Source organism: Danaus plexippus (assembly GCF_018135715.1).
Source record: "Danaus plexippus chromosome 13 unlocalized genomic scaffold, MEX_DaPlex mxdp_15, whole genome shotgun sequence".
In the NCBI taxonomy this organism is placed as follows: domain Eukaryota; kingdom Metazoa; phylum Arthropoda; class Insecta; order Lepidoptera; family Nymphalidae; genus Danaus; species Danaus plexippus.
Genome location: NW_026869849.1, coordinates 704,102 through 720,240, shown reverse-complemented (window position 1 = coordinate 720,240; position 16,139 = coordinate 704,102). Strand labels below are relative to the sequence as shown.

Below are 16,139 nucleotides of genomic sequence, written 5' to 3'. Positions count from 1 at the left end.
CTGTCGGAGAATAGACAATTTGACAGCTGTTTATAACATTCCTACCGTAGTTTCCAAGAAGCTTTTAAATGGCAACTATGATGTTATGTTGATTTTGACATATGTTTAGTCTATGACTTTAACCAATGGAGTAAAGACGTTTGTTGTGAGGTTTATTTCCTATTATTTCGCCTTCCGTCGTTAATTCCGTGTAATGTAATAAACTAGTTAGAAAAAAATCTTTTTACCTCACAATTAGATAGTGGTTGTGGATTTTCTTTTTTAGAGTTTAGATGTAGAAATATTAGGATGTTTCTTAAAAATATATTGGTACCTCTTTTATATTTTGGAGTAGAAGGTAAATAAATTAAAATCAATTTCGAAAACATGTAATAAATATATTAAAAAAATATATATAGTCATTATCTGTGTTCTGCGATAGTTTCACGGGTTTTTGGCGAGGAAGTGGAAATTCGGCAAGTGGCCGCAGACAAGGGAACCAATGTAACTATACCTTGTGGTGGTCTTCTGGTTGTACCACCTACCAACGTCCTCTGGGTCCACAGAGGCAACCGCACACACCATGAGGTTCTGGTAAGTTTGAAAATTTTTTATATAAATATATACAAGACATATCTCCACAAATTAGACTTTAAGAACAATAGATGTACCTATTACAAAAGATTTAGTTATATAATTTGACATATTTATAGGGTCCGACTTTATTCCATAAGTGAAGCAGAAGGCGCCAATACACGACTATTATTAAAACTTAAAATCGACCCTGAACTTTAAATATTATTTTTAATTATGTTATATAAGTTTTTATAAGATTGCCTTGTATGGGCAACACGATAATGATCAATACAATATGCCTTTGATTCAGAAAATCTTTATTTTTAGATTAAAAAAAAAATTAAGTACTTTTAGTTTTACGCCAACCAAAGTAAAAACGGATTATTAATTTTATTTTATTCACAGTCTGAAATGCCATATTTTTTTTTATTGAGCAGTTAATTAAAATGTTTGTGCAATTTTAAATGCACTGAAACAAATATTGATGAGGAAAATATAATAAAACAATAAAAATAAAACCGGCTTCGTATTAGTGATAGTTAAATATTTTAAGTTACACAAATACAATTTTCCGGTCGATTAAAATTTTTGGACGAGACTGACGGGAAATTTAATTTTCTTAGAAAGACGGTTATTAAAACTTATCTTGTTAAGAATCTGTCGAAGACTTCCTTTATCAAATGTACTGGAAATGTTACGAGATTGTTAAAATGAAAATTTTGAATTTCGAACAAAATATATACATATAATTACTATAATTATCGTTCTAAAACAGTATCTACAAGTGTTATTAAATTAATTCAACTGACGTTCAAAAACAAATGAACTATCTCCCACAAAGGTTTCATTATCTAAAACGTTTTGTAAACAGTGCTTTTCAAATAATGGAAATTGCATTTTTGAGTAGACGTAAAATAAAAATACACATTTTAAATATTTTAAAAAATATATTAAATTTTTTACCGTCATAAGGAAAATTAATAACAACCAATGACAACGTAATTCATATAAAAACGTTTATCTCTAGCAATGTATAAGTACTTTAACAATAGTGTCGCCGGATGTGGCCGTATGACGTATAGTGAATTGGAAGACGTCTTTATTGGGAGGCTGTACTATTTATAGCTGCGCGTGTAGTTTGTGATATGTTTAATACAAAGATGAATTTAATTCAACTAATAACAATCAGGTCTATTTATCGATATCTTTAATCGATATTATTTCAACAAAATGAATAAACAAAAATGTAAAAGAGGGTAATAGAATTGAATAAATTCTGTGTTAGTTAAGGTAATAGCCAATATTCGATCTTAAAACCTTGATCCGAAGCGCAATTTGTAAAGTTTGAACTTTGAACTATGTAAACGCTAACGCCGTGTTGTATGTAGTATTTTTAAATATATAAAAACACATTTCATTTCTTATATTCATAACTTAATAACAACAACATAACTTCTTGTAAATTTACTTGAATTGTTAATTGTTCCAATTTCAAATCTGGTTTGTTTAGTTTTTTTTTATATCGGTTGCCAGGACGTTCACATATGTACGTATATGTAGATAATATTAAAATAAACTTTATTTAATCTTTTATGATGACATACGAAAAATCTTGCTTATTACGCAATTAGATAAATATAATAAAAAAGATCTAATAAATGTGCAATGTTGAAATAATACAAAGAGGTCTTTTGCAAAAACTTCTCTCCGTCCGGGAGTTCGGTCGCTTCGCCCCGAATGAATCTATTTACACAGATAATATCAGTCATTTTATCTGATTGCTTAACTGTAGCTAATATACTCTGTGAAAATGATTGGACATTATGCGAACTCACGCGACAGTGTTTCAAAGAGTCTTCAGATATTTTTATACCTCATTCCTGCTATAAAATATAAAGTAATAAAAGTGCAAGAGTTTCCCAAGTGTATTTATTGATTTCCCGAGCTCTGCCTTGCCCCCACATCCGGTTCTGAAGGCTCATTTGCATACCGACGTGATTTTATAGGGCTATTGTTGCGTGTAAAAAGTAAATTTATATTACCTGTTAAAATTTACCTTAGGTGAGGTTATATGCCATGACCAAATATTGTTTCTACTTGCTTTGTATGTTGGGAACAGATTACATTGTTTTCCTTTGCCACAGATCGCTGTTGGAAAAACGTATTCGAATATTTAAATATAATATTAAAAACAAATTCCAATGCGGCTATCGTCGCTGGTTTTTTCATATATATTTTTTTAATATAACTGCATTAAGTTGTTAATTTTAATTGTTGCTTAAATAATACCTATAGTTAAAGGAATCACGAACGCGGTGGATGCGAGTAATTTAATCTGTTTTGCTTAACGCTACCGTCATTTAAAATTCATAAAATATTTTTGATCAATTATTTCGCTCGTGTTTTATTTGTATGTGAAAGCTTTTTTCAAATACACACTATGCTCTTGGTAAAGCAATAATTGTGTAATGTACTTATGTCTTTTCTACTTTTTTGGTTGTAAAATAAAAGACATTTTACTTTTTTATTTGTTAGTTTTTGTTTTTTTATCCAATCGAAATATGGTAGAAAAAGCAGAGAGTAAAGCATCATTGTATTAACGGTCCTCAACGCTCGTCCCGAGCCTTCTCTTCAGTTTACTAGGTGTTTTTTTTTAGAACTTACTTTTGCCGTCGCTTAATTATGAAATGAAATGACTTATATCTATATAACTATATATACTACTTCACAATATAAACGACATCAAGTGTTTTTCAAAAGCAATTATATATATATTCAAAAGTGCGCAGATATATACATATAGGTTTATAATACTTTTTTTTTCAAAGTTATTTACAAGTTTTATGAAAACGTTGCTTCCAATTATCTCAATTAGAAATAATGTTAGAAACATTTCATGGAAACAAATAAAACTGCAGTAAATCTCAAGTTATTAATATCGATATTAATTTTCATTAAAACCTTTTTCGTAGTTCGATACTCAAAAGCCTTGTATCCAAAACACTTTCTTCTCGCTGTCAATTTATACGCTTGTCTCTTTTCTGAATTCGATTGGTATTCTTTTCGGTTCCAGCCGACAGTTCCATCAGTTGGTACGAAACGTATCTTTTACTTTTTATAGTTGAGCTGTTCTAAATTGAAACTGAATTCGTTTCTTTATTTCGTGCTATACCTCACATGTATATTCACATACTTCTTTATATATTTTTGTGGAGTTATTTGAAATATGTATTTAATATTAACTAATGAACACAATAAGATACATTTTAAATAATTTTGGACATTACTTACATTATTAAAAACTGTTTAGAGTTCCCAACAACTTTAAGTTAATCAAACTGAAATTATGGACATTTAATCGAATTAAAAAGTTTATATAACTACAATAGATTTGATAAGGAACAGGAAGATTCAGGGAATATATAGCACTCTTTTATACAACATTAACTACTTTTGCGTGAAATGAAAAACCTTTGTGGTCCAGGATTTCTGTCATAGAGATGTCATGTCTTTTAACAGACGTCAGAGATAATTCCTCTCTCATGTAAGACGAATATGAAAAAGATAAGTCTTCATATTCTATTCAGAACTATTTTTGAACTTAATAATTTTTATCTATATGTTTTTTTTTTTGTTTAATTCCTTTATTACATTTTACGTTTATATTTGTTTGTTGTTTTTTTTTTTAATATTGAGTTGATTTTAAAGAATGTAACGTTCAGAAATGCCGCGCAGTAACGGACAACAAAAGTCCGCTGGAAATTTTTATATATTTTTTTTTTTACGATTTAAAAATTTTATTTGTTCTAGAATTATAAGAAGACAAACAACTCGAACAAACAATGTCATTTTTAGAATCAGCCAATTGAATAATTCCGTTACCCAATTTTCAAGAATATACGAGCACTTGCATAGCGCTGTGTATTATATCCGTCTCTTTGTTTTTATATACAGGAGAGTGAGACGAAATATTAATGGGGAATACGAGTTGATTATCTCCAATTCAGCGAGTGTGAGTTCAAATCAGATTTGACCAGATTGCACCGGATTCACCCTCGTACTGTCCACTGGCATTGAGGGAACGGTCATGGAATGTAGTTCACGACTTAGAACATTAATAAACCAAAATGGATTCTCTAATAAATTTGCAAGAAAAGCTGAGTTTCATAGATTAAAATTTTTTTTGTACTCGATCAACGAAAACAATTTGCATGATTATGCAAGTCATCATGAACCTTATAGTTATACAGAAATGTTATCTATAGTAAGAATACTCGTCCACCTCAAGTGACTTAAGTTCCCCCAAAGGTTTTCTACAGCGGTTCAGTGTTCAGCTCGCTGTGACAAGGTCGGATGCATTAATAAAGACACTACAATTTACGTCTACGATTGGCCTGACGTCTTTGTAACATTTCACTGATCGTCTCGATTAATTTTTACGTACATACACCCTGTTTAATAAGAAAGAATTACTGTATTTACCGAATGTATTCATGACAAATTAATCAAGACTTGTATATTGTTCTAACTATGAGATCTTTTTAAATTGAATGCAGTTCTTTAGACTTAGAATTTTAAAATAAAAATCTATTAAAAAAATCACATTCGTGAAGCCAAATAGAAAGTCGAATCTCAAAAATCTTAAATTCAATATATATACACACATATTTTTATGTAGTTATGACATGCCCTTAATAATGAAATTATTGAGTTAGTCTCGTCGTAGTCTATTTGTTAAAACGATGTCAGACTCACCAGACCGAGAGACTTTGATACAATTAGTCTAGTACACGGATCTTCTAAAATAACTTAGGAGACGCAATTTTTATTATAACGAGTTAATTTACTTATATTTCTTATAGTTATTTAGTAATACGTATGGCACTAGGTTGAATCAGAAAGTATTGACGATGGTTTGAAATTATTACCTGTTAAAAGTAAGTGTCTTGTATTATATTTGTAACTAAATACATTCCAGCCTTCAGTAACAGCCCCCATAAGAATACTCAACCGGATATTGGAGCCCTTTATTTTTTATATATAATTTTCCTTCTCCTAATTTCCAGAAGCACTTTTACGATATTTTATTACCAGAAAAAAAAGCTCATGAATGTAATAATAAATTTAAAATTATGACTTATTAAATTATATATTCAATGTTACGTAATTATACGAAATATATGCATGTTGTTATTTTAATTGACAAAAAAAATCTGTATTCAAACTACGAGCTTTCATCGTCGTTCCAAACTCGAACTAAGTTATTCATTTGTTCACTTGATATGATCATGTGCGAAGATTAATGTACGAGTCACTATAAAGTACCTGTATTTAGTTTGGTATACAAACCGGTGGTAAGGGTACTATTAATTACCTGCCAGGTAATGCAAGCCGGGCGCTGTGAGAGTAACATATAAATCTTTAACTACCCACCAAAAATGTCTGCTCGTTGTGAAATTTAAATTAGCCTGCGGTTTTACCCTTTAGTCTTTCATTAACCTCGCTCATTAATAGATGTTGACAATTATAATAGAAGATTATAACACCCTTACGAACATTCGTCAGCCACATCAAAGGTTTTAGGGAAACTTTATTGTTTTAACCTTTAGTATTATTTCTTTACTACGCTATTTTTACTGACATAATATATTATACGATTCTTGAATAATTACTACATATTCACAGAAATATCTCAACAAATGTATTTGAATTAATCGTCTAATATTTTTATGTCTTTTCATGGATATAATAAATAACATCACTCATGCGGGACTGAGACTATAACTAAACATTTATAATTCGTTGAGTGAACTCATTGTGAAGTCCGCTTACTTGTTTTTTTTAAGATAAAGATCTAATTTGACGGATAAATTTAATTAAAAAAAAACTTTTTTCTAACAATAACATTATATAAATAAGCTAAAATGAATAATAATTCCTGTAAAATGGTTTCTACTAAATATAAATAATATTTTTTTTATATTTTCGTTCTTATTTGTTATAATAACACAAGTAAATCTGGCTTAGAATTTGATCAAATAAATTATATAAAGGTAACAAGTTGATGGTGAAAGATAAAAATCTTTTAATTGTACTTAAACAAATGTTTTATTTTTTCCTGAACAGGTTTTTTTAGTCCGTTCATCTCATTTAACGCCTCATTGTCTCAAGGTTGGGCCTTTAGAATTCATTTTGAATTCAGAGTGAATTCTCTTTTTTGCGAGTATTCTCAGTGAGCGGTTTGATACCCATATCGTAGTACATGAAAACAACTAGTCTATATTACGTATTCCGCCATGTTGGATCTAGAATGACGTCACACAACCTAACCTCACCTAACCTAACAATTCATTGTCATTCAAATTAAAGCAATCTCATTCAAGATTCAGTTGCAAGATGAACAAACAAACGTAGTAACATACGCTGCGAGTTAAACAGAAACACTTAGAAACAAAGTTAATCATTACTGTGTTGTAGAACATTGTGTAAACACTACTATTAGTAAGATATTGAGATAGATAGAAATGCAAAGAACGGATGATTTTTTTATTTTCTAAAAATATATGATCGAAGGTGAATGGATTGGAAGAATAACAACAACTTAATAGTTTATTTTAAAGGCATCAAATTCTCATTACTCGAATTAAGAAACGAAAAGAGATTATATATTGTACCGAAAGATTTGGGCTGGATTTATTACTTTTATTTACATCGAATATTCATATTAAAAAAAACGATATCAAAAACGGGGACTAGTTAATAATAAAGATATGTCGTATGTATGGGTAAAATACAAGTGTCAATCAAAATAATATCACGTACGTAATAATTGCAAGTTATAAATTGAAGTTAGCGTGTGTGACATAGATTCGTTATGCCATCATTGTTAGAAAATGCATCGCTCGCACCAAGATCGTTGCGAAAAACATGAAAGGCTGTTATGTGACAATAATTATATAATTGAAATTTTTTATGTCGTAACAAAAATATTGCTATTTTACTGATGAATTTGAAGGACTGTTTTAAAAATATCTTATAATTATATATATCGAGTGGATTATATAAATTTTTTTACCTGTTTTGTCAAATTAATAATTTAACCTAATATCTAAATGATCTATGAATACACTAGTGATGTTATAACTAGAAAATGTGTGTCACTTAGTCTGAAAAATTATCATGCAGATTAGGATGAGAAATTATATCATTTTGTTTCCTATACTCGCAGCTGAATTTGTAGTCTGATTCAAAAACCAGTAAAACGAGGAACGTTACTCATAGTAAGACTCAAAATTAAATTTTATATCGAAAAATTAGATCTAATAAAATTTCCTTTTATTGTACGGACACGAACGTTGCTTGTTCTGATGCGGTTTGAACCGTTCTTGGTCGAGTTTGGAGATTTAGATGACCTGATTGAACTAACTGGAAGGATCCAGTCTGATGAGAACAAACGGGATCTGAACAATCTGAATTGTCCCGCTCATTAGTACATCTGCCCTGACATCGATTACAGACAATAAAGAAATAGGTTCTCGAAGAATATTATTTTCCAGTCAAACAAAATCTTATCACTTTGGCAATTTGGACCTTTTACATCTTTCAACTATCATTTTTATTACCGTGTTATCGAGTGACGTGGACCTTTCAGAAAAACGTGCGGACATTTATTGCCTTTAAACTAGTTTTTGGTAAAGTCATATAAACGTTTCTTAGCCTGGAACGGGACAATTTTTCCTCTTCATAAACTCAAACATTACATTTAAAATCGTTGCTATCTGGCTCGGTGTTTTATTTCGTTGTATGGCCACTGTACTTTTCAATCAATCCAATTAGTAGACCAATTTGTTGCTTATAACGACCTACCTCAACTTCGCATGTGTACGTCTCTGATAGAGCTAATAAAGAAGAAAGGATCATTCTCGAATATACTTACCTATTATACTATATTACATAGTATAATTTATACTTGAAGATTAACCTCTATATTTTATTTATCCGTTATTTACGAAAAGTTTAATTTGAAACATCAAATCTACGATTTCCTTGGGGGTAATTGCTTTGGGGTGGCCAATTAACTGTATCGGACTTATAATCGGAAGTCTCAAAGAGCAATTACCTGAAACAAAGGGAGAGATAGACAAAGGTGACAAACAAAGGTTGCTAACGAAGCGCTGACGTGAATCGACCCTAAAGGCAGGTGATGTTAAAATTTCACAGTTATAACAACATATTTAATCTTTGTATCTCATTTTTAACCAATCCATAAAAGAGCACAGTGTTCTGAATATAAAGAACGTATGAAATAAACATTAATGTTAAAGAAAATTATCGGACTGTACGTTGTAACACAATGCAATAAGAATTTATTGCGTTCATCAGACCCGAGGGAGCTGCGTATATTAAAATTCATGTATATATAAAAATATTAAATTTTTTCGTTTTATTAATTTTTTCATAAAGTATTCAATTGTTTTTCAGTGAGACTCATAGAAGTTTCAAGTTATCACAAATGTAGTTCATGAATCATGACAATATTTATTTTAAATATATGATGAGTGTTTACACACAACTTCATCTGCGTGGAATTTTTTGTCATTCCTAGAAAAAATAATGTCGTAAGATCTAAGATTTTCGGGAGTCTGCCCGTGATCACGGTTGCTGAAAAGTTACCGAAACGTCGGGATTATGTAGTTTAAAATTTTAAAAATTCGCGTAGTAAATCAAAAAACGTATTTATTTTTATAAAAATAATGACGCTACTAAAAAAATTATAAATATTGACCAGACAATAAGTGATTTCATACAAATAAATTTTTTTTTATTGAATACTGAATTACAATGAATGTATGAATAAATTGAGGCTTATTTTATTTGAGTGTGTAAGCTATATAATTGCGGAATATCGTTGAAATCTATTCAGTGGTTTGTGCCTGAGAGAGTCAAGAACATCCATCTATACATACATGTATCTAAACAAAGCGTTATATTAATGCAGGATAACTGTGTTTTTCACAACAAGCCGCTGACGATCTGTACCTACCTTTATAGAACACGCCTGGTCATTATGTAATCGAGAACAGTTTAGTGTTTCATTATCGTTTCTAGCTCTTTGTATTGTTACCAGAACAAAAAAATATGTCACATACTAGATACCTAATGGAAGTTTACAATGTTCATAACAGTTATCCTTATTTTGTTGCCAGCTCAATTTTAGGGTAAACTAAGTTATATAATCTTCCAAAGACAATTCCATTCTTCATATCGATGAGTAACTTCGACGTAAAAAATTATGCTTGAACATATAACATATAACGTAATTGTTTAATAAAATAACCTTTAGAATAAAGCATCAAAAAAAAGGCGCCACCAATGACGTAATTCATCAATTTTTACAACAACTGTCAAGGAATGTCAGTAAATAGATTTTTTTATAACAATGATAAGGTATAACATGTAAAGCCGATCTCGAATTGAAGATTTTTGTATTGTAAATATATAAACTTCATACATAATGATTTATATAGCGTCGGTCGACATGACGTAGTTTCCGCATCAGTTGATTTGAAAGTTGCTTCGACCTTGGCGACATACCATAATTTACTTATTTACTTAACAATAAATGCATTTAGTATTACTTGTCGATTCCCCATTGATTCCCTCTTGTGTGAATTAGGCATGTTAAGGACGCCGAGCCTTAATTGCTGGTACTTTTGGCGGGAATTCGCATTGTCTTTGAATGAGATATTAAATATGTAAACAAAGAAAGCCAAGGAGTTAATTACAGTAAGCAAGTTGACGGACCACTTTTTTTTTTAATTATTTCTCACAAACAACACAATTTATACTATCTCTACAGTGTCTGTTTAAAGTACACATTACTACCTATAGGTAGTATGTCTTTCTGTCTACCAGTCCATCGGTTTGTTCCGGCTAATCTCTTGAACGGCTGGACTGAATTTGTTGCAATTTTCAGTGTTACGCTATTATTCTTTTAATTAGATATCGATTTTCAAAGAGTTTTTAATTCAGAATGGCATTGACTCCAAATCAGGATGTGATGAAAGTTTCCTCGAGAACTCGACGGAAACGTCATTAGAATAATGACGCGTATATCAAAAGCGGTTCGGTGAAGAGGGTATTACAGCAGGTTCATTTTTGTAGGGTAAACATTAAATTATAAAAAAACCGTCTACACATATTGAGTTTATTACTACATCCATCTATTGACTTTAAACATACACACAGCCTTGATTTTTCCATAAAATCATCCTTTCTATATGTTTTATATTGATTTCGTAAATTTAATAATGTTTAACCACGTGTAGAAGCATGGTGAGAGTAACAGTTTGCATTAATCAAGTATAAGTACTAGAAATAATTAGACTGCGACATCAAGTTTTCAGGGCGGTGTCCACAATCTACCATGACAAAATGTCCGTCCGTTTGTGTATTTTTCATGTATTACAAACACATAATGGAAGAAAATCAACATATATTACAAACATTATCTATTCTATTAAAAATAATAGTTGAAAAATCCTCTAAACTATTTTCAACGCCTCATTAACTGCTTTAAAAACATCAATTATCTCAATGGTCCGAATGAGGTGTGTAATTTTCGTATAGTTATATATATATTTCAATAAAAATACATTCATTTATAAAACATCTTAAATGGAAAAGATACGTCAAAATTAATGAACACTTGCTTATCATTTCTTCACTCGTACTGTGAAGTGCGTAGTATATATGCATGTACAATTTTACTATAGACTTTACAGTAAGCAGATCATATGTTTATTGGTGACATATTAATTGATATTTGAAGTACAAAGATAAATAAGTAGTAGGTAGTATGTGTATGTGTATGTGTATGTGTATGTGTATGTGTATGTGTATGTTGTGTGTGTGTGTGTGTGTGTGTGTTGTAGTTTAAGCTCAGTATTCAGTGTCAAATGATTTCTTATCTGAAGCCCTGTGAGACAGATTATCCTCCGAGTATCGAACTGCAGTGGACATGAGATTATGAAACAATGATCAGGTCTTCGTCTACTGACTGAAAAAAAATTATATATAATGAAATAAATTTTATATCTTTATGATCCACACATGTTTTAATTTTATGCATTGCTAACAGTACAATTGTAGATTTCTCACTTATAAAACTATCTAACGCATTATATGTATGGCTGTTTCTTTAAAGTAACTACAGAACCTTTAGCATTGATCTTACACCAGAATATATTAATTTACATTGACAATAATCATTAGTTTGAGGTCGAATAATGTGTGACCACATAGTGTGTGTGATTGTTACGTAATACATCAGTCCTAACTACCAGCAGTTTGTGAATACAACTAATGAGACCAAGATACAGCGGTGACTATAGTACACTCCGGAAATTAAACGTTCGACCTTAATTTGGGCCCCGTCTATACAAATGGTTGACATTACGACCTGGAGACTAATTAATTTATTTCGTTCATATGTTTGCGTTATTGTAATATACATTTACAGCAAAGCAGAATATTTTATAATAGTTCTTCATCATACAGATCTAGTTATTCCCATTTATAATCTGTGACCTTTCATAAAATATATTTTTGTCTCAGAACATTCCGATCATTTTCAAAGCATCGACATAATATTTAATTGTGCGTTGCATCGTCTTGTAAACATCTTATATGTAAAACATTAAATGAGCTGAAATTAAATGACAAAACTCTACTTATGATATTGTTGTGGACTTTATTTGAATCCAAATGTAGAGACTTCTATATAGCTGGTACTCATTAAATTTCTGCCTTAATTTTACCAGTCGCTGACGGTACTACCATCAGGAGTAAGCTGTCATACACCAGAGCTGTATTGAAGCGGTATTTAGTATAGTTTTTATAGACTAATAAAATGATATAAATTAGTTTTTAGCCCCCTCTTCACTTCTATAATGACCGGTAACAAAGCAATGAGATTGTATTACGAAATGTTAACGATCAATGAGTTTATATGAACGCATTCAGGAAAAATACGAAGGAATAAGGACAGTTCTACACGTACAATTCCGTTTATGTAAAGTTATTTGTTGAAACTATGTCTAATTGGATTCGCTGTAAGCAGCTCTGAGAGTTCTCGGTAAATGAGATAAATCCAAGCGAATAAATTACTTCATTACTCAACAAGGATTACAGTAATAATCCTCGCTTCCATCGTAATACTTATTGAAAATGTATTTTTAATGACCGTTACACTGTAATAATGTTTTATGCGATTGCTATTATGTACAATCTAAAATATATACCGACGGCCATTTTCATTATTGATTTATGCTAAAAGATGCATGTAATTTTCATACGGTGCTTAGTCCTGGATGTATCGAAGCCGGACAAAGCGAATGTATCTCGTTTGAACTGAATCCTCCAGGGCCTGGTTAAGGCTAATGAACGTCAGTGAGCTTACAATGAGTTTGCTTTGTTAAACTCGATACCGACAGTTAGCAGTATTTGACACGATGAGGTGATTTGTGAAACATTTTTACTGAAACGAGGAGCCCGCACTTTTTTCACAATAATATAAATATTTTTTGTTCTGTTATTTCCTGCCTATATGTAAAATTATTTTATAGATTTTAATTTCATAATATGCAATAAAAGCGTGTTTTTCACTTTTCTAAACTAAATTTTTATTCATAAATCCTAGTTGATGGTCGACGTAGTATATACATATATAATTGTATGGTACTATATACAAGAGAGCTAGGAAACTCTCTGGTTTTAGTTAGTTGTTAGCTCGTGACGTCACACAGTCACACTAACGACGCTCTATTGACAATGCAATCCATTAGCGCAGATTCATATCACTTCAAAGATCCCTCCGACGTGATATCACGCCAACGGCGGACTACTGACCGTGGCTCAGTAAACTTAGCACAAGTACGCGTGACCGCACTACACGGAGCCTGTCCTGTTTTTCATTAATATATTTTCGCATATGATATGTATTGACGCGGTGTTATGTGTGGAAACGTAGTAGCGCACCGTATGTAGTGTGCGGACTTGCGGTAAGCGCGTAGATAATATTATTGTAATAATCTATAAACATCTGACATACTTCATATCATAATACAAAATTAATATAACAAATTACCGTAGCGTGTTTATGTCGGGTTGTGTAGTTGTATGTGTGTTTTTTGGTTCGTTTCTACTGAACTTGTATTTATAAGTAACAGAGATATATATATAGCTCTCTATTTATCAATTTGTTTTTATAAATTTTCTATATATTTTTTCTTACCCCTTTAATATATTCTAGTTTATCGTATCAATCTAATCATTCAAAGAAATATAATAACAATTAAGGAAGGTACATTCTATGTACAGTCTCACGGACAGTTTTATAGTTATATACATTTCGCAAATTTAAATTAAATAAAACAGGTTTTTTTTTATATTTATATCGATAAAAGACTATATTTTCATAAATATTCTAACAGATATTGCAGTGAACGTAAGGAACAAAATATTTTATCCATACATGTATGTAACCCCGCACGCTGCTCGTACGAGGGTAGTTACAATAAAACGTATATTTTAAAAATCATACTGTTTGTTACGCGTTCAGCTTCAGAGGAACTTTAATCCAGTGTTACGTTACATAAAACAGTTGGCGTGTCGCTAGACAGAGCTGTTCAAGGTGAGTTAACACACATGGATGAGAACGTAGGAAATATATGCAATTCAGTATTCAAAGTGAATTAGCTGGCTTTGTAATACACCGGCCATCAACAGGAAACACGTGGACTACGGAGACTAATAATGTTGAAACTCCTACCAGGATATTAATTTGTGTTCAGTATAAAAGTATATGATTAATTTAAAATACTTTATAGCTCAGTTTACTAAGCGTTTGGGACAGGATAATGGAAACTTGCTGCTTCAGGTCTGAGGAGTAGGTAAGTGAGTTTAATACAAGTCTGCGTAGTCACACTACACACGGAGCGTTAGCACTTCATCGCCAATGTCGTTTACTGGATGATAAACCGGTAACACTGTGTAGTGTGTTATGCAAACTTGTGGTTAGCTTACTGCATAGCTCAATAATGTTTAAATTCTACGAACGTTAGAGAAATCATTTATGTATATATCGGCGCTGTCAGCATTAGTGACGAACGCAACATAACACTGACTTGTGGCTGTCATCAATTATTATAACAACTTATTGGTCGTCGTTACTATTGTTAAAAGTAAAACGAAATCAAAGACTTTTTAAAAGGAGAATAGAACTTTGTTTGAATTTTGTTATAAATACGACATTTGGACATACGATGTTGCACGACAGCAGAGTTCAGTGAGTGCGGACCATTGGAGACTGTGAATATGAATAACCTTTGAGAAATACAAGAATATTTAGAAGAATTTAAGGTTCATTTTGAAACATTACTGAACGTACAGAAAGAAGTGACATTAGTGACGTCAGCGATGCTGGCGTCTCTCTCTTTAAAAACAACGAATTTGTATTACATCTGAAATATATTTTATTTATATAATTTAAATATTAGGATAAATTCTATGACAGTTCGATTGTTAGATATTCGTGTCATTGAACCCAGCCACCCTCGACACGGCCGCGCGGCGTGGGGGATAACTTAACATGAATGGTTTTAGAACTATATCCTAGCTGATGTTGATTGAATATTTATAGGGGTATTTTTGATTATTAATATAAATTTATTTCAAGGCCTATCTAGTTATCAATAGGCTGAAAAAATAATAGATGTAGGCTCCCCTGGGGTACGCCGTTAAATTATTTTGTTATTGTAGGCGATAAGGGAAATCAGCTTTAGGGTGCATTCCGTGTTGACATATGTACTTATTTAAATATTAAGAAAAAAGTTGAGCGTTTTCTACTCTATTGAGTTTATGTAAATGAATTTACACACGGTGCATGCAACAAAACAACTATTTCATAATTTTTGTATGTCTGTCTGTCTGTTACGTCCAACCTTTGAAAAAGCTTCTACTTTCATAGGACTTCCTCTAACAGATCGCTTATAATGAAATGAGTATAAACTAAGGATTATTCAAAATTGAAAATTGTATTAATTTCTTAATTAATAGAAATCATACAAAAATTGCTATTCCGATGTCACAGGCACTTATAACTTTAGGTTAATATAAACCTTCGTCTGAATACAGGATCGATGGTTATCTACAACTAGAATTGTAATAAATTCCTGCGGAAAACTTATATTTCATGAATAAATTTTTCAATCACGCTTAAAATTTTCTCCTTACACATCAGATAAGAAGTATTTTTGGTTCTCCTCAGTAGAATTTAAATGTTTCAAATATAATGATTCATTACCCAGTGATTCATTTGCCGCGCTTTGAACAAGTTTGATTCCCTCTTTGTTGAAACGGATCCAATAAATTGTGACTCATTCCTTCCCCTCTCCACGAGGAAATGCGATCGCAAGGGATGACGGGTTCCGTATATTATCATTTAATTTTAGCATTCATTTGGGAACTTAACCTACTGATTAAATGAGCTGATATTTTTTACACTGTAAACATAATTATGAAAT

General features: G+C 31.2%; 1 protein-coding gene across 1 annotated transcript in view; it reads left to right on the top strand.

Annotated features, from left to right (window-relative positions):
• The first annotated feature begins 122 nt into the window (after nucleotides 1-122).
• The window catches only part of LOC116769893 (cell adhesion molecule DSCAML1), a 36,053-nt gene continuing 20,036 nt past the window's right edge, over nucleotides 123-16,139 (top strand). Inside the window, exons 1-2 of the mRNA XM_032661085.2 lie at nucleotides 123-337; nucleotides 422-573. Of these exons, the coding sequence (XP_032516976.2) occupies nucleotides 289-337; nucleotides 422-573 (201 nt within the window). The 5' untranslated portion in view covers nucleotides 123-288. The remainder of the gene's footprint in view (nucleotides 338-421; nucleotides 574-16,139) is intronic.